The 24,651-nt window shown below is 44.8% G+C and overlaps 1 protein-coding gene across 1 annotated transcript in view; it reads left to right on the forward strand.

The window, feature by feature from the left end:
• Window positions 1–24,651, forward strand: part of PREX1 (phosphatidylinositol-3,4,5-trisphosphate dependent Rac exchange factor 1) — a 774,514-nt gene that overhangs the window by 376,841 nt on the left and 373,022 nt on the right. Inside the window, exon 6 of the mRNA XM_078651860.1 lies at window positions 1,937–2,038. Coding sequence (XP_078507986.1) covers window positions 1,937–2,038 — 102 coding nt within the window. The remainder of the gene's footprint in view (window positions 1–1,936; window positions 2,039–24,651) is intronic.

The raw sequence follows: 24,651 nt of genomic DNA on the forward strand, positions 1-24,651 counted from the left end.
GACTCAGGAGACTGCTCAACTTTCGTAGAGCAAGACATCACTTCTTATAGTATTTTCAATTAATTACAAATGCACACCCACTGCGGCAAATTCTGACTAATAGAACACATTTCACATACATTATTACATTCCAAAAAGCTCACTTTACATTGTACCAACCCATAAGTTAATTATTAGGACTGTCCCAAATTCGATTACCACAAGCCGGACAAACCCATAATTGAAAGCACTACCCATGTAATGAAAAGTCGTAAGGAAAGAAACAATTCAGATGTTGAGTAGGATAAGATATGTACAAGGCAACTAAAAGTTAACGATATCCTGAACATTGATTGGCAATTCAGACAACGATCAGCTAGAGAAAACTGGCTTCGAAAAGGGTCAGTTTCAGGTGACGGGGTCAGCATCTTACAGTTCACTCACAAATCGAAAAAGGGCCTATTAATGCTTACATGAACAACGAGGCCCATGCAACTTCGTTCGTTCGTTTACCACCTAGGCCTACGTGAGGGCAACACAAAATTGCGTCTTCGGACGACGCTAACAAAATGGAGTCCGGTCCCGAAAACCACGGAACCTCAATACTATGTTTAAAGGAGAGAGCGCATATGCACTTTAGCACTGAATAGCAGTGGTAAAGTTCCCAGAGTCCAAAAATCAACAGAAAAATAGGTGGAGGAAGGCAAAACATTTTAGGTTAACCCTGCAAAACGGGCCAGGTACAATAGCTAAGAATTAGGATTATGTTAAAATTCAGTTTTTAGTTACTCCAAGAGCTTAGTCCCTTTTCTCTTGTCATCACTATTTGTCTACCCTCAGCCAATTATCTGCGTAGTCCTGCATGTGTGATAGTGGTCCAAACCTTTGTAATACAACGTTTTCTAATCTGTTTCTGGTCCTGTTGATAGGTGTCACGGTACCCCTCAGACTGGAAATGGGAGAGCCCGCCAGCTAAAAGTTGTCAGCCAAAACTAGAAAATGTGGAAATCCATTAATTATTTGTTTTTGTAGCTTGTAGAGTCGATATCTTTACCTGAAGCATTAAAGGTGTACTTTTGGAAAACCAAAATTAAATGCATCTCCTGCTCCTTGGGGACTACAAGACTTTTCCGGATTCTGCAGGCTTCCCTAATTTTCCCGATTGTGGTCAGACAATTCTGTTAGGCCTCTTGACAGAAAACAACTCGAACCGCTTGAAGACTAGCCAGTAGGTTTGGGAAGAAAGTAGCGTGTGTCAGCAGTTATAGTTGGCTGCATTTGGACAAATTACCTCTTGGGTTAGACTATTCTGATTGGCTCCTGAGCTGCCATTCAAATATGTTAGTTTGCATCCCAGCCACGTCTAGCTTTGAATATCAGTTAACAATAAGACTATTCTTTTAATTTGTTATGTAGGACCAGATATCACCGTTGGATTTACCCTTGATGTCCTGTTGTACAGAGTAGGACTTTGCTAAATGTATTACAATCTGTTCGCCCTTCCTTTCTTTGTTTCCAAATAGCTGTTTTATTTCTTCTGTAAAAATAGTAACACAAATGTTTAGATGTGTGTGTGTTTAATGAAAAATAAGATTTTTTATGGACAGCATATCAAAATATAAATATTGCGATGTCAAGTAAAAATAAAAAGCACTATTGTGAAAAGTAAGTCATAATTATCTCCTCAGCTCATACGAACAGCTGTACGGGGGGTGGAGGCAGAGTCCTGGGATGCTAAGGATCCTGGTATTGTTATTATGATGGGGGGGGGGGTTGGGGTGCGCAGAGGATTGTGGTTCTTCGCTGGTGACGTGCCAAATGTGTTTATGTTGGTTAAAAATGCAAATAAAAATATTTATTAAAAAAAATTTATCACCTCAGCATGCTCTCTATGACCTTAAATTGTATTATTCTTGCATTTAATATGAGCATTGAGCCAGTTTCCTATTTTTTCTAGAGTTGCATGCTCCTTGGAGGCAGAAAGACGACTGACATTCCCTTAGAGGGATATCTGCTGACTCCGATACAGAGAATTTGCAAATACCCACTTCTCCTTAAGGTAATTCATACAGTACCATTCTGCTTCTCATAACTCGGAATTGTTTTAATCCTTCACTTGCTGTGTACACAGGTTCTCCATTAGCACACAGCAATCCATTGTTAATCCTATCTTCTAAGAGCCAACTTTTATAAATTTTCAGCAGCTTGTGGAATCTCAGTGATCTACAACCAAAACAATCCATTGAGTTTGTCTATGAGAACCATGAATGTCCCTCTGGTTTGGGATCTGGGTCTGACCTCGCAGCCCAAGCTCTGCTAAGAACGCTTACGTACTGGGCCAAAATGTAGAATTCACCTAAATTTAAATGTTACAGAGAAGCTCTGGGTGATGTTCTGCACCAGATGGGTGGACACAATAAAGGGTGGTACCACTGCATATCTGATCTTTTCGGGATAGTAGATCTTGAGAATGTGTAGGTGGCATCAGAAGTAAAATAAATGACTGTAAAATCCACCTATTGGAACAGCCTTCAGACTGTCGGAGCAATCAAGCCATCGGCATGAACTTAAAGTACTTTTTGACGTTCAAGAGTGATCCATTAGTTGAACGTTATTTAGACAAAATTAAGCATCCGATGCCAAAAACACTTGACATTCAAGCTTTATTTACGTGTTTATGGGGAAGTCTCTATTCAAGACTAGTTCCTCCCTAGTTGTTTTCCGAGGGCATTCTTGAGAATATGATGTTAATTTGCAAATCTGACACTAATACTCAGATCGCCTCGGCCATTTGGAACTTTTATTTGCTACTTAGAAGTTTTGCTGCTGCTCACTTAAATTTAGATCTTAAAATTAACATTGTACTTTTCATTACCTGTGTATAAAGGTCATTTAGATTACATGTCGTTATATCATTATAAAGGTGGTTATTATGTTTGTGCTCTAATCGGTATTTTATCTGAACTTGGCGTGACCAGATTTTGAGATCCAAAAACTGGAACAGGAAAGAAATAAAAGTAGGACTAAAGCCTTTACTCTTACTTCTATATCTGGCCTGTCCCGGTTTTTCTGAAGACCTTGTAAATGAGTGTGTGCGCACGCACACACCTGCACACATTTACAAGGCTACATTCAATATTAGCTATGACAACAGCTCCACCCTGAGCCCCCTGCCCTCCTCCTCACCCTGTCTCCCTTCTGCTGGAATTATGCAGCCGACCTCCTGCTGTGTTGCCATGCCAACAGAAACAGATACATTACTTTTTTCCTCAGTCTTCAGAGGCACCTGTGAAAGGAGAGCATACATTTCAGTTCTGCTTTGCTGAATTACCTGACCTTTGTCCCAAAAACATGGACGTGTATTTAAATGGAGAAAATTGTCGGGGCACCAAAAACCGGGACTGTCCGGGGGAATCCGGGATGTCTGGTCACCCTATCTGAACTAAACCTATTTGACTGACTGACTTCCACCGCTAAAAGGTAGTTAGTGGGCAGAGTCTTCAGTCCAGATGAAACACTTAGTCCCGGTGTCATTTAAGTAGGAACTAAGTGTTTCATTTATGGGGTCTTAGTTACTACCAAAGCCCCTGTCAGGGTCCCATCCTCCCTCCAACCGCAATAACTCAACATTCCTTGCACCATTACATAGTACCTGCATCCTCCCTCAACATTCTACAACCCACTCAGCCCATGTATGTACAGACACCGTGCATCAGTGCAGTCTGTTCGGTCTATTTCCCATATCCCATCCTTAGCCCTACATTCTACAACATAGTTCACAGTGGCACTAGATCCTGTTTTTTTTTGCAGGCAAGCGTGAATAATTTGCTTCAGTACTCTCCCGCCTCTTTTCATTAAGTCTGTTTAGTGATTATAGGAATTATTGCACCAAGGTAAGCCTAGATTGCCCCCAGAATTTGGCTGTCTACCCATGCAATTGAGAGCCCCAAATCTAAAATCTGGCTTAGTTATTTACATTGAGTGCCCAACAAGATCATGTTATAGACCATGCTAGGCCGAGATTCTGGTACATTGATGGGTCTGTAATGCCACCACTAGGGGGTGCAAGATTCAAATACCTTTGTCCACAGATGCAATAGGGCCATAGAGTCCAATCTTGAAACATCTGTTGAGGATTCATGTTTCATGTCTGGAAAGGTATTAGAAGCCTTAATACACATAAAAATATAGAAAGGACAGTAACAAACCACCCAGTAAGCTCTAAGTAGAGGCAATAAATAGTTTCTGTTTTCTACCAGTGGCACACCATAGATTCAGTAATAGTGTTTGAGATGACTTTTATTAAAATCCGATAAGTAGGATACCCGACTTTTGGAAAAAGCTGTCTTTTTATCTGGTTGTCTGTCAAATAATACTTTCTAAGGCTCAGGATAATAGGTAACCCACCCGTTAGCCCGAATGAGCATAATTAACATTTTGCATAATTATCGATTTGCATAATTACCTTTTCAGATAATTAACATTTAAAATCACTTGCGTTTTGCCTCATTAACATTTCAGATAATTACCCAGCGTAGCTGGGCCACTGGAAGTGAAGAGTCCTTGAGTGTTTAATTCTGTGGTCTGCATTTACGCAGCATGGTAACAAAAAGCCTGTTTGAAAGCTTTGTAAATATGTCTGAGTTGACAAACGAAGTTGATAACGTCAAATCCATCAGCTAAAGCCCCTGCCTACTCCCAACTCTGGGTCGGAATGGAACAGAAAATTGTCCTGGGCGCTAAAATAAGTCGTCCCCATTATCGATGGCAAAGATGCACCCTCATTTGCAAATCAAGGCAGTTTTCAACTTGGAAGAACAGGCTGTATAGGGGGGTTGAAAGGCATGGAGGAGACGGCATGTATTTGTGCTTTCTGAAGGCAATGTTTGTGGTAATATCAGGGACATCAATAGTAAAAACCAGTGTACTGGACCAAATGACAGGCCCAGAGACAGAAAAAAACACGGCCCACACCAGCCCTGCTGGATAAAACTAAAGACCAGTCAACCCTGTCCTAACGTGAAGGCTTCCTGAATGCTTCTTTTCTGAAATTTGTATCTCCTATATTCGGTTCCACATACAGCGCATGTGAAAGCTATTATTTCTTAAAATCTTAAAAATGGCTTAGAGCACGCCCATTACTTACCTCTACTTACCACTGGTTGACTCCCACGTCACTTGCGTTTCTTTGCTTACCATTGGTCAGCACCTCCTCGCTGCATCCTCCGCTTCCTCTTGGGGCTTCTCTGTTTATCCATGTCGTGGAGCATGGCCCAAGTACAGCTTCCTGTGTCTTTCCACCTGTCGCAGGCTCCTGCCGGTACCCTTTTGTTCATCCACTCTTATTGAGTGCATGTCCAAAAGTAATTCTCCTTCATCCCGTCAGTGTTTCCCAACAATCTCCACACTCCATTGCTTTTGGACCCACCTCCCTCCCTCCTCTCACTCTCCGATGTGTTTCCCCTCCCCCAATTTCACCCCTCCCCCCACCGTTTCTGTACATGATGCACAGCAGTGTGGGCTGGCCTGCAACAAGGCTTAAAGAGAACAAGCATTTGCAATGCAATAGGTCTCGCATTAGGACATTTTGAGCTATTGGTATTGTAAATGACCATTTTTTTTTATTTCTGTGTTGGTTTTGAAAATAGCTAAATTAATAGCTTTGTCATTTACAATGCCAATAGTTATAACTTTTGCAAATGTGATACCTATAGCATTTGTAATGCAATATGTGTTGTATTTACGTGACTTAGATGTATTGCTATTACAAATAACAATGGCTTAATTTTTTTAAATAATTAATACTTAAATAAAAGTTATTGTAATTTATAATAGCAATAGCTTAAACTTTTGTAAATAACTTTTGTGAAGATTGTGTTAAGTGTATTTTATTGTGACGAAAATCCAAGAACAGAAGTGAAATATTAAGATCTTTTTTTGACATTTGTAATAAAGTTTGAGACATTGAGAGAACATATTTGAACCAGTTGTTGTTGAATGGTTGCATAGATTATTGAGTGGTGGTGCTGAGTGAGTGCGATAGATAGAGTGAGTGCGATAGAGTGAGTGCGCGATAGAGTGAGTGCGCGATAGAGTGAGTGCGCGATAGAGTGAGTGCGATAGAGTGAGTGCGATAGAGTGAGGGCGATAGAGTGAGGGCGATAGAGTGAGGGCGATAGAGTGAGGGCGATAGAGTGAGGGCGATAGAGTGAGGGCGATAGAGTGAGGGCGATAGAGTGAGGGCGATAGAGTGAGGGCGATAGAGTGAGGGCGATAGAGTGAGGGCGATAGAGTGAGGGCGATAGAGTGAGGGCGATAGAGTGAGGGCGATAGAGTGAGGGCGATAGAGTGAGGGCGATAGAGTGAGGGCGATAGAGTGAGGGCGATAGAGTGAGGGCGATAGAGTGAGGGCGATAGAGTGAGGGCGATAGAGTGAGGGCGATAGAGTGAGGGCGATAGAGTGAGGGCGATAGAGTGAGGGCGATAGAGTGAGGGCGATAGAGTGAGGGCGATAGAGTGAGGGCGATAGAGTGAGGGCGATAGAGTGAGGGCGATAGAGTGAGGGCGATAGAGTGAGGGCGATAGAGTGAGGGCGATAGAGTGAGGGCGATAGAGTGAGGGCGATAGAGTGAGGGCGATAGAGTGAGGGCGATAGAGTGAGGGCGATAGAGTGAGGGCGATAGAGTGAGGGCGATAGATAGAGTGAGGGCGATAGATAGAGTGAGGGCGATAGATAGAGTGAGGGCGATAGATAGAGTGAGGGCGATAGATAGAGTGAGGGCGATAGATAGAGTGAGGGCGATAGATAGAGTGAGGGCGATAGATAGAGTGAGGGCGATAGATAGAGTGAGGGCGATAGATAGAGTGAGGGCGATAGATAGAGTGAGGGCGATAGATAGAGTGAGGGCGATAGATAGAGTGAGGGCGATAGATAGAGTGAGGGCGATAGATAGAGTGAGGGCGATAGATAGAGTGAGGGCGATAGATAGAGTGAGGGCGATAGATAGAGTGAGGGCGATAGATAGAGTGAGGGCGATAGATAGAGTGAGGGCGATAGATAGAGTGAGGGCGATAGATAGAGTGAGGGCGATAGATAGAGTGAGGGCGATAGATAGAGTGAGGGCGATAGATAGAGTGAGGGCGATAGATAGAGTGAGGGCGATAGATAGAGTGAGGGCGATAGATAGAGTGAGGGCGATAGATAGAGTGAGGACGATAGATAGAGTGAGGACGATAGATAGAAGATAGAGTGAGGACGATAGATAGAAGATAGAGTGAGGGCGATAGATAGAAGATAGAGTGAGGGCGATGGATAGATAGAGTGAGGGCGATAGATAGATAGAGTGAGGGGGATAGATAGATAGAGTGAGGGCGATAGATAGATAGAGTGAGGGCGATAGATAGATAGAGTGAGGGCGATAGATAGATAGAGTGAGGGCGATAGATAGATAGAGTGAGGGCGATAGATAGATAGAGTGAGGGCGATAGATAGAGTGAGGGCGATAGATAGAGTGAGGGCGATAGATAGAGTGAGGGCGATAGATAGAGTGAGGGCGATAGATGGAGTGAGGGCGATAGATGGAGTGAGGGCGATAGATGGAGTGAGGGCGATAGATGGAGTGAGGGCGATAGATGGAGTGAGGGCGATAGATGGAGTGAGGGCGATAGATGGAGTGAGGGCGATAGATGGAGTGAGGGCGATAGATGGAGTGAGGGCGATAGATGGAGTGAGGGCGATAGATGGAGTGAGGGCGATAGATGGAGTGAGGGCGATAGATGGAGTGAGGGCGATAGATGGAGTGAGGGCGATAGATGGAGTGAGGGCGATAGATGGAGTGAGGGCGATAGAGTGAGGGCGATAGAGTGAGGGCGATAGAGTGAGGGCGATAGAGTGAGGGCGATAGAGTGAGGGCGATAGAGTGAGGGCGATAGAGTGAGGGCGATAGAGTGAGGGCGATAGAGTGAGGGCGATAGAGTGAGGGCGATAGAGTGAGGGCGATAGAGTGAGGGCGATAGAGTGAGGGCGATAGAGTGAGGGCGATAGAGTGAGGGCGATAGAGTGAGGGCGATAGAGTGAGGGCGATAGAGTGAGGGCGATAGAGTGAGGGCGATAGAGTGAGGGCGATAGAGTGAGGGCGATAGAGTGAGGGCGATAGAGTGAGGGCGATAGAGTGAGGGCGATAGAGTGAGGGCGATAGAGTGAGGGCGATAGAGTGAGGGCGATAGAGTGAGGGCGATAGAGTGAGGGCGATAGAGTGAGGGCGATAGAGTGAGGGCGATAGAGTGAGGGCGATAGAGTGAGGGCGATAGAGTGAGGGCGATAGAGTGAGGGCGATAGAGTGAGGGCGATAGAGTGAGGGCGATAGAGTGAGGGCGATAGAGTGAGGGCGATAGAGTGAGGGCGATAGAGTGAGGGCGATAGAGTGAGGGCGATAGAGTGAGGGCGATAGAGTGAGGGCGATAGAGTGAGGGCGATAGAGTGAGGGCGATAGAGTGAGGGCGATAGAGTGAGGGCGATAGAGTGAGGGCGATAGATAGAAGATAGAGTGAGGGCGATAGATAGAAGATAGAGTGAGGGCGATAGATAGAAGATAGAGTGAGGGCGATAGATAGAAGATAGAGTGAGGGCGATAGATAGAAGATAGAGTGAGGGCGATAGATAGAAGATAGAGTGAGGGCGATAGATAGAAGATAGAGTGAGGGCGATAGATAGAAGATAGAGTGAGGGCGATAGATAGAAGATAGAGTGAGGGCGATAGATAGAAGATAGAGTGAGGACGATAGATAGAAGATAGAGTGAGGACGATAGATAGAAGATAGAGTGAGGACGATAGATAGAAGATAGAGTGAGGACGATAGATAGAAGATAGAGTGAGGGCGATAGATAGAAGATAGAGTGAGGGCGATAGAGTGAGGGCGATAGATAGAAGATAGAGTGAGGGCGATAGATAGAAGATAGAGTGAGGGCGATAGATAGAAGATAGAGTGAGGGCGATAGATAGAAGATAGAGTGAGGGCGATAGATAGAAGATAGAGTGAGGGCGATAGATAGAAGATAGAGTGAGGGCGATAGATAGAAGATAGAGTGAGGGCGATAGATAGAAGATAGAGTGAGGGCGATAGATAGAAGATAGAGTGAGGACGATAGATAGAAGATAGAGTGAGGGCGATAGATAGAGTGAGGGCGATAGATAGAGTGAGGGCGATAGATAGAGTGAGGGCGATAGATAGAGTGAGGGCGATAGATAGATAGAAGATAGAGTGAGGGCGATAGATAGATAGAAGATAGAGTGAGGGCGATAGATAGATAGAAGATAGAGTGAGGGCGATAGATAGATAGAAGATAGAGTGAGGGCGATAGATAGAGTGAGGGCGATAGATAGAGTGAGGGCGATAGATAGAGTGAGGGCGATAGATAGAGTGAGGGCGATAGATAGAGTGAGGGCGATAGATAGAGTGAGGGCGATAGATAGAGTGAGGGCGATAGATAGAGTGAGGGCGATAGATAGAGTGAGGGCGATAGATAGAGTGAGGGCGATAGATAGAGTGAGGGCGATAGAGTGAGGGCGAGTGCGATAGATAGAGTGAGGGCGATAGATAGAGTGAGGGCGATAGATAGAGTGAGGGCGATAGATAGAGTGAGGGCGATAGATAGAGTGAGGGCGATAGATAGAGTGAGGGCGATAGATAGAGTGAGGGCGATAGATAGAGTGAGGGCGATAGATAGAGTGAGGGCGATAGATAGAGTGAGGGCGATAGATAGAGTGAGGGCGATAGATAGAGTGAGGGCGATAGATAGAGTGAGGGCGATAGATAGAGTGAGGGCGATAGATAGAGTGAGGGCGATAGATAGAAGATAGAGTGAGGGCGATAGATAGAAGATAGAGTGAGGGCGATAGATAGAAGATAGAGTGAGGGCGATAGATAGAAGATAGAGTGAGGGCGATAGATAGAAGATAGAGTGAGGGCGATAGATAGAAGATAGAGTGAGGACGATAGATAGAAGATAGAGTGAGGACGATAGATAGAAGATAGAGTGAGGACGATAGATAGAAGATAGAGTGAGGACGATAGATAGAAGATAGAGTGAGGACGATAGATAGAAGATAGAGTGAGGACGATAGATAGAAGATAGAGTGAGGACGATAGATAGAAGATAGAGTGAGGGCGATAGATAGAAGATAGAGTGAGGGCGATAGATAGAAGATAGAGTGAGGGCGATAGATAGAAGATAGAGTGAGGGCGATAGATAGAAGATAGAGTGAGGGCGATAGATAGAAGATAGAGTGAGGGCGATAGATAGAAGATAGAGTGAGGGCGATAGATAGAAGATAGAGTGAGGGCGATAGATAGAAGATAGAGTGAGGGCGATAGATAGAAGATAGAGTGAGGACGATAGATAGAAGATAGAGTGAGGACGATGGATAGATAGAGTGAGGGCGATGGATAGATAGAGTGAGGGCGATGGATAGATAGAGTGAGGGCGATGGATAGATAGAGTGAGGGCGATAGATAGATAGAGTGAGGGCGATAGATAGATAGAGTGAGGGCGATAGATAGATAGAGTGAGGGCGATAGATAGATAGAGTGAGGGCGATAGATAGATAGAGTGAGGGCGATAGATAGAGTGAGGGCGATAGATAGAGTGAGGGCGATAGATAGAGTGAGGGCGATAGAGTGAGGGCGAGTGCGATAGATAGAGTGAGGGCGATAGATAGAGTGAGGGCGATAGATAGAGTGAGGGCGATAGAGTGAGGGCGATAGAGTGAGGGCGATAGAGTGAGGGCGATAGAGTGAGGGCGATAGAGTGAGGGCGATAGAGTGAGGGCGATAGAGTGAGGGCGATAGATAGAAGATAGAGTGAGGGCGATAGATAGAAGATAGAGTGAGGGCGATAGATAGAAGATAGAGTGAGGGCGATAGATAGAAGATAGAGTGAGGGCGATAGATAGATAGAGTGAGGGCGATAGATAGAGTGAGGGCGATAGATAGAGTGAGGGTGATAGATAGAGTGAGGGCGATAGATAGAGTGAGGGCGATAGATAGAGTGAGGGCGATAGATAGAGTGAGGGCGATAGATAGAGTGAGGGCGATAGATAGAGTGAGGGCGATAGATAGAGTGAGGGCGATAGATAGAGTGAGGGCGATAGATAGAGTGAGGGCGATAGATAGAAGATAGAGTGAGGGCGATAGATAGAAGATAGAGTGAGGGCGATAGATAGAAGATAGAGTGAGGGCGATAGATAGAAGATAGAGTGAGGGCGATAGATAGAAGATAGAGTGAGGGCGATAGATAGAGGATAGAGTGAGGGCGATAGATAGAGGATAGAGTGAGGGCGATAGATAGAGGATAGAGTGAGGGCGATGGATAGAGTGAGGGCGATGGATAGAGTGAGGGCGATGGATAGAGTGAGTAAGGGCGATAGGTAGATAGTGCCTATAAATAAACCCATCAAAAACAAATACCTAATTAACAAAAATGCCTGATTATTGAAAAGGAATAGACCAAGATATTAGATTTGTGCAAATACAATAAACAGAAGCAAGACAGTGAAGGGGCAGGAGAGAGTGAGACGGAAACAGAGGAAGAGTGGAGAGGCCAAGACAGTGAATGGGCAGGAGAGAGTGAGACGGAAACAGAGGAAGAGTGGAGAGGCCAAGACAGGGAAGGGGCAGGAGAGAGTGAGACAGAAATAGAGAAGGAGTGGAGAGGCCAAGACAGTGAAGGGGCAGGATAGAGTGAGGCGGAAACTGAGGAAGAGTGGAGAGGCCAAGACAGTGAAGGGGCAGGAGAGAGTGAGACAGAAATAGAGGAAGAGTGGAGAGGCCAAGACAGGGAAGGGGCAGGAGAGAGTGAGACAGAAATAGAGGAAGAGTGGAGAGGCCAAGACAGTGAAGGGGCAGGAGAGAGTGAGACAGAAATAGAGGAAGAGTGGAGAGGTCAAGACAGTGGAGGGGTAGGAGAGAGTGAGACAGAAACGAAAGGCACATGGCGAATTGCGAACACATGTGAACATTAACAATGCAAAAATACAACAAAGCAAGGCAAAGTTGTGGTGTGCATGGACCTACACTGCATGCAGCTCTGCCACACCCAGGAATACCCTTCTTACGACTGTATTTTACAAAATTGAAAAATAAAGTAGGCATAATTTGCTAATTTTGTGTATGTAGGAAGGGTAGGCCGGACTTAATCAAAAAGCATGGTTTCACTTGTTCCAATTAGATAAAAGGCTTGAGAAATAGTATCTCGACTGTTTTCTGGGTCAGGCCTCTTACATTTTACACTAGTCTTACTTATCCTGTTTACAGCAATGTCAGGGGGCAGCCACTACTATTGGTCGACAATGAAACAGCAGAAATTCTAAGATCCACTGTTAGGGCACAGCAGGATTACCAGTCACCGAAGGAGGAAAAGTCCCAAAGAAGCATGGAAGTCTCACATACACGAACTTCACTTGAGGATTTTTATTTTTAAAAATACTAAAAAATAAAAAATGGTGGCTGCTATGCAAGCTCTTACAAGTATGGTCAGAAGGAATGATCAGAATACTAAAACCCGGTTTCTGGCACATGCATTTCCAACAGAGGCTCTAACATCTGGAGAGTGACTAAGCATACATTTGCAAAGGGGACATACCATCCATTGGTACCAGTGCCACGACCCTCCCTTCCGCAACTTTCATAAGATCAGAGTCACTTAACTGGAGACTGGAATTGTTAGCAGGGCAAAATTAGGGGAATTTGACAGCCACATGACTGTTCAGAACAGTCCTCTGCACCCCGAAAACCAACAGACCCGGAACTTGCAAGATGGGTGAACAGGATGAACACACAGGCACCGGCAGGCCAAGACCACTCATCAATGACAGAATAGAGTGGCAGGCCGGGTCATCTCTTCTCCCAAGACCCAGGCATAAAGTCCATCTAATTCAATTGAGAAATTTCACATTAGCACCCTTTGGTTGGAACCGAACCCATGTACTGGAGTGCTCCAAGACACCCGCAGGAGGAGCTTGTGTCACTCTGCATTAGATCCCGATACCTACTAGAAATCCTGACCTAGACCTGTCATATACAACATCAAGGTTGCTTTGCTGGGGATTTCCGGGTTTATTTTTTGGAATAGCAACCAATACATCATATTTCGGTTTACAAGACCAGGAGAATTAATTTTGTAGTCTGGTCAAGGGTTGACAAAATGAAGATCTTCCAGATGAGAGGACTGTTTCAGTTACTGATGCTATCTCAATGAAGAGGAATTCTTCCCACAGAGCAAACCATTTACCCTCATTGCCACTACAGAGCTAAAAAGTCCTATGAATGCAAGTTGACTTCTGAATATGCAGGATTTGTGAAGCAAAATATGTTGGGCAGCCGCAGATGATCCATCCACCTGTGATGCATGGGCCACAACAAAACTTTCTTCTGACAAGAACTCACAGCGTCTTTCCATCCCCTGTAAATAAAGGGGATGCTGAGTATTCCAGCCTCGTTATGGCACCCAGTTAGGGTTGGATTCGCTGCGTGTTCCTGTAATTTTCTTTCTCAAGGTGGTGGGTTCAACTCACAAGTAATGACTGGTATGAGAAGGCGATGGAGAGGTAAATGATCAGATCTTGCTTGAGTAAATTACACTTGCCTACGGTTTGACTGCTCATCTTGAAAGAGTGAGAATTTGGGGTAGGAGAGATGGGAGTGTAGTGGGATATACAGGAATAAAATGTAACCGCTTGTTGTGGGGGTATCCATTTGAAAACAATTTTTTTTTACTTCCCAGCATATGATTAGTAACGGAGGCATTCAAAACCAAAAGGCGCACAAACTACTCAACCTCAACACTTGCACTTTTAATGGTGTCAATACGAATACTGAGATTGAAACAGAAGTGAATTTAACACCACCCAAAAAAAACAAAGAATCCCTCGCTTGTTACAAAAATCTGAACGTTCTGTAAACAACTATATACATCAACACATCACAATAAACTCCTCTGTCAAACTTGAAAGTATATACACGTACGCCATTTCTTACTCTGTCTTGCCCATCCTTAATCGTCTGTCAAATAAGGTGGACAAGGACACTTAAGTCTTGAACCAGACGTCTCGGGCGAACGGCTTACTGCCACCACTTTCTCGCCTGCACAACAACCTCATACTATTTTACATTGTCCCTGGGTGCGGTAGAGAAGGACTGGCCGGTGCTGCAGGCTTTATTTTTTTTATTTGATGGACTCCTTATGAAAATATTTTAAAAAACGAGACATTGGCCAGTCCCTCTTCTCCACTCCCAGGGCTGAGGACTTATTATAGCGCCGGGAAGGCTCTGACGAACAAGCACAGGATGACAGAGACATAAAGGAGGAAACTGCAGCTGAGGAAAGGAGTAGGCAAGGGTAAAGCAAACAAGAGAAAATAGCAGCAGATTAAAGAGAACAAGCAAACAAATCCCCCCCGGCCCTCACTTACCACATGTCTACCTCCAGCCCCCAAGCCCGTTGGTACCATGCTGCGGTTAAGGGGCCACAGAAACGCTGGAGCACGCACACCGCAAGTCGGCCTGGAACGCGCCTCGGTAGAGACGCGGGAGGACAGGAGCGTGACGCCGTGAGCGTGCACGTTGGCGTTCCCGCGCGTTCACAGACCGGTGTCTGCTCGTGCACAGGTCTGTCTCCAGGTCTGGCTCCCTTGGAGGAAAACACGGCAGCTATAAGTCTCGTTGGCGGCAGCGCTTCGCGCTGCAACCCCAGCGAGACCTAAAAAGGGTGGCAGAGACAAGTGTTCGAGCAAAGTAAAGTGGGGAGGAGAAGGGGATGAGCTGTGTTTGAGTTAGGAGAGTAAAAGCAAGGAGATTGTGGGATAGACTCTGATGTGACAGAGGAACGTATGAAAGCAGGATGGATGAGAGTCTGGTGTGACAAAGGGTTCACATATTTCAAAACAAATAAAGTATGAGACAGGAAGATTAAAATGGAGAGTGAGGGAGATTGAGTGAGGATGGAAAAGTGAGAATTAAAAGGATGCAAATCAGTTGTTGCGGGGGAAGAAGCTGAAACTAAAGTATTTTGAAAAAGTAAAGTTTGTTAAAGTAAGATATGGGACAGGAAAGCGTGTGCGAAAAGGGTAAGTGATCAAATGTAAAGAGGTGGGTTAGAAAGAGTGCTGGGTGTGTGGCAGTGGAGGTAGAATATTGAAGGTAAAACGGGAACAGAGTGAGAAAGGTCAGACAGGAGAGAGAGAACTATCAAATATGATAGAAAAGATTGAGGGAGACAGAGTAGACAGACATTTCACAAGAATGGGTGGGGAGAGACGTGTGAGAGGTGGGTGTGTGTTAGAGAGAGGTGTTGTATGTCTAAGAGAAAGACAGATTTCTAGTACTATAAATAATTGTTGCTAATATTACCCTTCTCACTGATAATTCTTCTGACACCACTTAATGAGGTGTCACTACCTGTGCAGTTACCATGTGTAACATTTTCGTTTTAATACTGCCTCGACCCCCTGAAAAATATAACAAGCATTTGGAAAGTCAATAGTTTGGAATATTTGTTAGGAGAATTAATTGTTACCAGTGTGTGTGTGTGTGTGTGTGCGCACGCGCACACGTTTGTGTGTGTGTGTATTGCAGCTGTCACAAGATGAAAATCAGATAATGCAGCAACGTCTTGGTCTACAAAAAAAATGGAAACTATGAGCAGGGCCCCTCTGTTGAACAAACTGCATTAGCAGAGTTATGCTGCATTCTCAACGAATAGTGTTATGAAAAAAGTCAGAGGATGAAGTTTGCGCTGCAGGTGGTGACAACTTAAGGAGCCTAAACGACAAACTTTTGCATGGTAGATATTGTTGACAGAGGGCCAGTATTTTTGGTGTCTTTATGCAAGCCTATGTGCATGCACATTTGTTTTGTAGAAATAAGAACGTATTAATCAATCAACATATTGTCACAATAGTGAAGTGAATCAATAGAAAGCACAACACATTGGAAAACATGGTACCTTTGGCAGACTAAAGCTTTCGAATATGATTTATTTCTTTTTAAACAAAATCCATAAATCATCAATTAAAACATTGGTTACCAAAGTAAATACATCAATGTCAAAGAAGACACACTGATCTCTAGTACAAGCTACATGTTACACCTTCAGTCCACCCAAAGGACTAATCAATGCCCCATCAACAAAACTTAATGGAAATACAAATGGTATTATGTAACCATGCTCAAAATGCCATGGCCTTCATGCACAGCCCACCTAAGCAGTGGCAGACTTTGAAAAACACTTAAAAGTCAAACGCTGATCAGGACTGACCCAAAACCTACTCTCATCTTACACTTTTTATTGTAATTTTTGGAGAAAAGATAACGAGGCTAACGCTGTCTGTAACCAGACCTTAAAAAACGTGGCTGTCCTGGATAGAGAAGAGTTTTCTGGTCAAGGTGCAAAAAGTTTGCTGAGATATTAAAAACAATCAATACACTAGTATACCCCTGGTCTCTGACTGTGAACATCTCTTCTGTAATATTCATGAGAGTGTTTACCGTCCATCAAGGAAGGAGGAAACCAGATTGAGTCAGTCAGGAGTGTTTCATTCAAGGTGGGGACATTCACTAGATAAACCTAAGTTTTGCAAGTGTTTCTGAAAAGTGCTATGGATATCTTTAGCAGTGGTGTTCCTCAGCATCTAGGGATCTTCTTTTTTCAGGTGATGGTAGGCTAAAATACTCTGCTGACTTGTGTTGCATGCAGAGGACGAGCTGAAGTGGAGGAAACAATGTTGGTGGGTGGCGAGTTTTAAGGAGTTTACAATCTTATCCACCTTGGCTAAAGTTTGAAAAGCGAGAGGCCTGGAAACCTATTGTGGTTACCCATTACTAAATGACTGGGGCAGATTAGTTGAGGAGATAATGGCCTAAGCTGCATCCATTTGGTCACAGAAGATGTTTGTGATGCGATTGGAGGATGATCGAGGCAGGTTGTTGGTCAATTCGCAGGAGGTGGGGAAAATATATTAAGTAGGGTTAGCCACTACGCAGACATGGACATGTAAGTATTCTTTTGGGGGGTTTTGTGGTAAGGGCCGAAGAATATAAAAAGACAGGTATTGATTCAAAGGTCGGACAGAAGGACAGATAAAGATATAGACTAATGGAGAGGGCATGGGTGGACAGATAGAATGATGGACAAACATAGACAATCGGACAAACAGTTTAGTAAACAGGAATTGAGACAGGTACCTGTAGATTCAACAAAAACAGATAGACAAGAGAGACATACAGAGAAACAACGTTATAGACAGATTAAGAGACAGTAAGGCAAACAGAAAGGGGCCAGAAAGTGAGGTTGACAGACCTATAAATGACTGCACGGTCGGGCAGACTTGACACAGGTTCTGTCCCCGAAGCTGGAAATCCCCACTGGAGTGTTGTTATTCATTATGAGTGTTAATTCTAATGAACGCGTAGATCATTAGGTTAAACGGAGGTCATTTGCGTCCTTTGGAAATCGATAAAAGTTATTGTTTGCGGCCGGGGCAATGGCGGGGGGCGCGCGCCGCCCCTCCCTCCGTCTCTCACCTATGCATTCTCTGGTCACTGAAGAGCTTCTTCTGAGGCACGTCTGCTCGTGCAAAGACACAAAGTTTGACGCGCGCCTGACGCTACCGCCAGACGTCCGCGAGAGGCAGCGCTGCGCCGTCCGACGTCACCGGGCGCTGCGCCGGGGGACTCGAGGCACTACCCCTGCGCTCAGGTGCCCGGCGCCATGTCTCCGGCAGCGCTCCCGAGCCGCCCCTCGCCAGCAGCGCCCGAGAGCGGCCATGGGCAGCCCCGCGTCGGCAGGGAGTAGCTGAGCTCGACCGCAGAGGACCCCAGGTGAGGGGAGAGAGGGGGTCCACTGGGCGAGGGCGCGAGGAAGTGGAGAGGAGGGTGGGAGGGCAGGGGCTCTGCATCTGAAAGGAAGAGCCGACCCTGCCTCGGTTACGCCTCTGAAAGGAAGAGCCGACCCTGCCTCGGTGGAAACGCGGGAGGACAGGAGCGTGACGCCGTGAGCGTGCACGTTGGCGTTCCCGGGCGTTCACAGACCTGTGTCTGCTCGTGCACAGGTCTGTCGCCAGGTTTGGCTCCCTTGGAGGCAAACACGGCAGCTATAAGTCTCGTTGGCGGCAGCGCTTCGCGCGGCAACGCCAGCGAGACCTAAAAAAGCACTAAGACGCTGTCAAGGCTGGCTGAGTCATAGCATTTAAAAAAAAATGCCTTTAAGCCATGTTGCACTGCAGCTTGTGCTGCTGTGCAACATGTAAATAAACATTGGCAAAGCCAATAGATTTCCCATAGGCGAAGCCTTTTGGATTTGCCAATGCTTGTTTTTTAAAGAAGAGCGGAGTAGAGGTTGGCACTCTCCAAAGCTCCTTTCTTTACAATTACCTGACTTTATCCAAGAGAAGAGGGGACCACTTTTCATCAGGCAGAAACACCTTTTTTAGCAGCACATGCTAAATCGTGCACTTATCCCAAAACCCTGTTGTTGATTGAGTTTGTGAATGTTACATATTAATGAGCTAAATATAAACGTGGCCTAGTGACACAATTGGGTAAATCATACCCAAGCCACTGTATCATACATATCTAATTATCACCACGAATCATCAAATTCAGTGGTCAGTGTGTTCCTTATGAGCATTGGCCAGCACTGCCCATCCTGCCTCCTCTTTTGCTCTTGTCAAAGTCTGATGATGAAAAAAGAGACCCATTCGCCACCAAGCATTGGCAAAGCCAATTGGACTAAATCGAAGAGCTGTTGTGATGGGCAATTGTTTTTAATTGACAGATTATGACAAAAAAGAGAGAAAAACACACCTAAAAGTGTCATGAGCTAGCAATAACCATTTCAAATAAAAAATGTATTTGTTGGGAGGGGATTTGAGTTTTACTTTCCACTGTACCTTCTTTTTAGGCATTGTCTTAATGAGGAACTTTATTAAATAATGTCAATATTTCATTAGGTTGACATATCCTTGTATGTATTTACTTGATAAAACCCACTAAAAAGTCAATCAAAATTCAAATACATTATAAACAATCTTTTTTTAGTAACCCCCCCACCACCAAATTGCTATCATTTTTTGCATCAATTAGAACTTAAAGCACCGACGATGGATTAAATGCGTGAATTCATGCCACCGTGTTGCCCTTATTTTAGATTGCCAAGGACTTCGCCTTGGTGAATGTCAGCAGATAGAGCGCACAACCTTCTAATTCTGCCCACATTGTAATGCCCAGTATCCCTGGACCGATCACCATGAGGTTTGTAACCTCTGTGTCTCTCCTGAGTACAAGGATTCAACATACAGTTTCTATCTTGCATTCCAGTGTAAGAAGACTTTAAGGTACTAGAGCCAAAGGTGGTGTCCACACCTAAAAATGCAGGGCATTGTTGCACACCACAGACATTTTCTGAGAACATGACCCACTCGACTTTGAGGAGGGAGGAGTTGGGCCTTCTAGCACACCAGGAGTTCAACACATGCCCAGTCCTGAGGAGTTATCCTCAAGTGCCTCTGGGGAAGAAATGCTGACTTTCCAACACTCTGCGCTGATCTCACAACACCTTTTAGAAGAAGTATATGTGATTTCCCCCTCATTAGTTGAGAATCAGTTCCGATCAGTGGGTACTAGCTGCTATCCAGCAGGAGTACTGCTTTAAATTTCAACAGATCACCCTACACCACCGCAGCATGGTGCCCTCAGTCATCATCACCTCACTATTTTTGCAAGATAAGCGGAAGTCAATGCACTCCTTCTGAAAGGTGCCATTCTGCCAGTACACCCACACCAGTGGAGAAAGGGCATTTACTTAATGTACTTGTTGGCCCTGTCAACCTTAGGGTGGTCTTACTCCAAACTTTTAGCCTGAACCCTCCTATTTTTTTTAACTTTGTTTTACCTTGCTTTACCACTGCTGACCAGTGCTAAAATGCTCATGCTCACACCATAAAACATGGTAAAATTGACTTGCACCTAATTTGCATATTTAATTTACTTATAAGTCTCTAACGTGGTATACCATATAACCAGGGTCTGTAAATTAAATGCTACTAGTGGGCCTGCAGCACCCACTGTGCCACCCTCTTAAGCAGCCCTTGAAACATGTCCTAGGTCTACCATTGCATCATCATTGCAGTTTTATTTATTTATGTATTTATTTATTATAGGAATTTTATATAGTGCTAGCAGGACCTGAAGGTATCAGAGAGCTTTACATCAGTACATGACTACGACGAGAAAGAGAGTTATGGCAACTCAGTGAATGTTTAAACAACAAAGTAACTAGATAAATCAGCTCATGTAGGTCAGATCAAGTCAAGTCTGTGGTTAAATATAGGATAGGGAAAGTTGCGGAGGGAGTTTCGCGAAGCGCTGAAGGTGGAGATGTGGTCTCGTTGAGCGGTTGGTGATTCGTTAGGTGTAATGCTGGTTGATTAGGAGATCTTTTAACTGTCTCTTGAAGCAAGGAAAAGAGGAGTTCATCCTAATATGTATTGGTATGGAGTTCTATATTTTAGGGGCATTGCGTGAGAAGGAGCGAGCCAGAGTTTTTTTGTTTGTGGGCTTTGAGCAGGATGAGGATTTGAGCTTCTGAGGTTTCTTGTTTGTCCTGTCCTTTAGACCTTAGAGACGAGGTTGGTTGGTTTTCCGGTGTGTTGGGCTTTGTGGGCAAGACAGGCTGTTTTGAAGCTGCAGCATGCTTCAGTCAGGAGCCATATCCGATCTTTCAGGGCTAAAGAGATGTGTTCGAATTTTTGGATTCTTGTGACCATTCTGACTGGTTCTGATGGGTGCAAGGTGGGATTTGGCAGTGCCTGCGAGGGAGGCATTTCCGTAGTCTAGTCTCGACAGTACCAGTGGCTGTGTGGCAGATTTGAGAGCTTGCTACAGTAGGTAGGGTTTGACTTTGTTCAGAAGTTTCAGATTGTAGATAGCACCCTTCACATTGTTCTTAATATGATCTTTTATGGTCAGTTTGGAGTCCAAAGTGATACCTAGAGAATTGATGGAGTCTGCTACAGGGAGAGAGCAGTTGAGGGTGCCAATGGTGTTTATCCATTCTAGCTTCTGGGTGGGGAGGGGGGGGGGGCTACTGCTTTGCCCTTGATATGAATAGGATTTCTGTTTAGTCTTGGTTGAGCTTTAGGTGGTTGTGAGTTAGCCAGTGTTGGAACTCTTTGCAAGTGGCATTTACTCGGTGAATGCCTTCATGCGGTGAGATTTCCATGTAGAGCTTGGTGTCATCCACATATGGATGGAAGGGGATGTTAGCTTGCTTGAGGATGCCGGTTAGAGGTTGCATGTAGATGTTGAATGGAGTGGAATAAGAAGTTGGAGCCTTGGGGGCCTCCCCAGGTAATCACGATCGTGTCTGAGGTCTGATTGTCTATTTTTATTTTTTGAGTGCGGTTGTGTTGAAAGGATGTAAACCAGTGTAGAACTACTCCATCCGCCCCAATTCTTTTTTGGAGAGAATCATGGATGAGCTTGTGGTCGACTGTATCGAAGGCAGATGATATGTTTAGGAGAATGAGTAGGCTGCATTTATCTGCATCTAGGGATTTGTGTAAGTCATCTATTATACTCAGAATGGCTGTTTCCGTGCTGCATCCTTTTCTGAAGCCTGATTGGTGGAGGTCCTGAAGATTGTTGATTTCGATGTGTTGGTCAAGCTTTGCGAGAACGCATCTCTCTAGAGTTGTGGCTAGGAAGGCGAGATTGGAGACTGGTCTGGGATTGTTGAGGTTGTTTGGTTCTACTGCTGGTTTTTTGATTTTTGGCGTGACTTGACTGACTTTGAGACAATCTGGTGTTACTCCTGTTTTCAGGGAGCTGTTTATTATCTTGGTCCAGACAGGTGTTAGGGTGTGGTTGAGTTTTTTTGCCAGGTGGGCTGGAAGTGGGTCTTCAGAGTGGATGGAGGGTTTCATCGTAGCCAGCCGAGAAGATATGTCTTCTTTGAGTGGGTTGAAAGTCTTCCAGCTTCTCGGGTTTATGTGGGATCCTGGAGTTTGGATGCTCTCGATGTTGTCCTAAAGGGTGAACTTTGCTGAGAGGGGTGTGGAGTCATAAGGGGGGGTTGTTGTCTTAAGTTCTGGGGATTTAAATTGCCAATTCGACTTAGCAAAATAACCCCCTTGCCAGACCCTAAATTCTCCTTTTATTACGAATGGGTCACCCCTCAGGTAGGCCTACGTAGCCATAGGGCAGCATGCATTGTATTTAAAAGATTGGACATGTATTTTTGAGTTGTATGTGTCCTGGCAGTGAAATACTCCGTTTTTCACTCCTGTAAGGCCTATCCCATAGGATAACATTGGTTTGCTTTATCACATTTAATAAGTGCTAACTTTTAATTGGGAGCTGGAAAAGATTTCATACTTGGTGTCTGTGAAATTGTAATTTAGATTTCTCTTTAATGGTTGTATTTTAAATTACAATTTTGTAAATGCCACTTTTCGAATGTTTGCCATTTTTCTGCCCTAACTATTTGGTGCCTGCAGCCGATCCCTGGGTCATAAGACTGGGTGTAGTTGGCATTTGGACTTTGTTTATGCCTCCCAGACAGCCGCACCATGGAAAGATTGGATGTGTCTGGATGGGCCATCACTGGCAGATGGTGGCAGAGCTGGGAAAAGCCCCACTTGCAAATCAGTAGTGCGCTGCCTTCACGCAAAGAAGTGGCACAACTGCATTGTTCATGCAGCCAGGTTGGAGCGAGAGCAGAGGAGACAGGAAACATCAAGCACTTCAAAGGAAATTCTCTAGGAACTTCTCCCACTTCAAGAATAACAGTAGGTATAAAAATCACCCTCAGACCCACTCTTCAGTTCACTTTCTGGCCCTGTGAAGAATGCCTGCTGCAATGGCCTGCTGTGTACTTGAGAACACTGCTTTGCTTCACCTGGAAAGACTGCTCTGCTGCCTGAAGCCTGCCTTGAACTATCAGAGGCCTTCCCTGATGCTTGAGCCGTGTTCCACTTCTTGAACCCAGGACTACCTGAGTGACTCCAATGGCTAGTTGGCTGGTCCTGATCAGAGCCTCAGGGACAAAAAGGTTCTAACCATCTTTAACCCACACCTGGAACCAGCATGAGTGAGTCCTAACACACCCAAGTTGCCCCCTCCAGTACTGGACCCTTGGTGATGGTGTTAAAGGAGCCCAGATATCCACAACTTGGGACTTAAAAATTCTTGGGATAAAAACTGCTCTGAGAACCAATAGGAGACCGGGTTCAACCTGATCGTCTATCCGCCCAAAATGCATTAGCTGATTGGTTTGACTTTAGAGCAACTCCCGCTACGTTCTTCTTCGCTGCAGCAAATCCAATTCAGCGGCCCTTCACTGAAGGGGTATCTGGTCTCTTGAGGTCTCATTGGCTACAGCCTCCAGCCTTGTCCCACTGGAGATTTTCGACTTAAAAAAGAGATATGTCTAAACGTGTAAATCTTCATTGCGACTATATCCAGCGGCTACCTGGCAACGACGCCTCCTCGGACACCGCCTGCAGCCTTGCCCCGCTGAACATCTATCTTCTTGGATAATTTTTGGGGAAATGTATTTGAAGTCTGAAAGTAAGCGCTGACTGGGCCCAATTCACTCTTTGTATCAGACTCGCGCTCCATCACTGTCAGCCATATTTTTCACCCTTTACCCAGTCTTGTGCAATTAGATGTTTACAGTTGGTGCTTTGACATTTTTGGCGCATGTTTTTACCTTAAACTTTAATTATTCATAACTTCGGTTCTATTGATTAGAGACATGTCATTTTGGTGTCAAATTACTAAAATGTACTCTATTTTTCTAAGTTGATGTGGGATTTCTCTTGTGTTTTCACTTTATTACTGTTTATGTGCTGTACAAATAATTAACATCATTCTGCCTATAAGTTAAGCCTGCTTGCTTATGTGCCAAGCTACCCAGGGTAAAGCGCAGGTTAATTTAGTGAATATTGTTGTTCAGCCTGATGGTGATTGAGTTTGTTTCTTGATCAGGGTTATTATCCCCCTCTACCAACAACCCAATTTCTCACAGTACTGTTCTAGACCTCCGGCCGCTCAATCAATTTGCCCTGTTGGAGAACTTTCATATGGCTGCCCTTAGGAACGTTATCCCTTTGCTTCTACATGGAGACATTATAATAGAGTTAGATCTCAAGGATGCCTACTTCTGCATACCCATCAACCTTGCATACCCTCAACCCTGTACCTTCGGTTGCTACCAGCACTACCATTCTGGGTCACAATGGCAACAAGGCTCTTGATCAAGTGTCTGGCAGTGGTGGACCCTCATCTGTGGAGAGCACTTATCCGTTTTTTGCCTTATCTTGACGAATGACTTATCAAGAACAGCAGAGGGCAGCAATGTCTAGCACATTCTCAGACAGCTCTAAGTCTTCTACAAATCCCACCTACAGCTTCAACAGATCCAACCATATCTAGGATCAATATTAAACACTATCCCGTTGAAAGCATACCCCAAACAGCAGCAGAGGGTGACATCTGCTGCCTCTTTTTCAGTCTACTTCACCATTAACTGTAAGAACTGTAATGTTGCTGGCTATGATGACATCTTTTATAGCTATTGGCAGATTGCACATAAGTTCACTTCAGCAGTACCTCGTG

The sequence above is a fragment of the Lissotriton helveticus genome, chromosome 7 (assembly GCF_964261635.1).
Source record: "Lissotriton helveticus chromosome 7, aLisHel1.1, whole genome shotgun sequence".
Classification (NCBI taxonomy): Eukaryota; Metazoa; Chordata; class Amphibia; order Caudata; family Salamandridae; genus Lissotriton; species Lissotriton helveticus.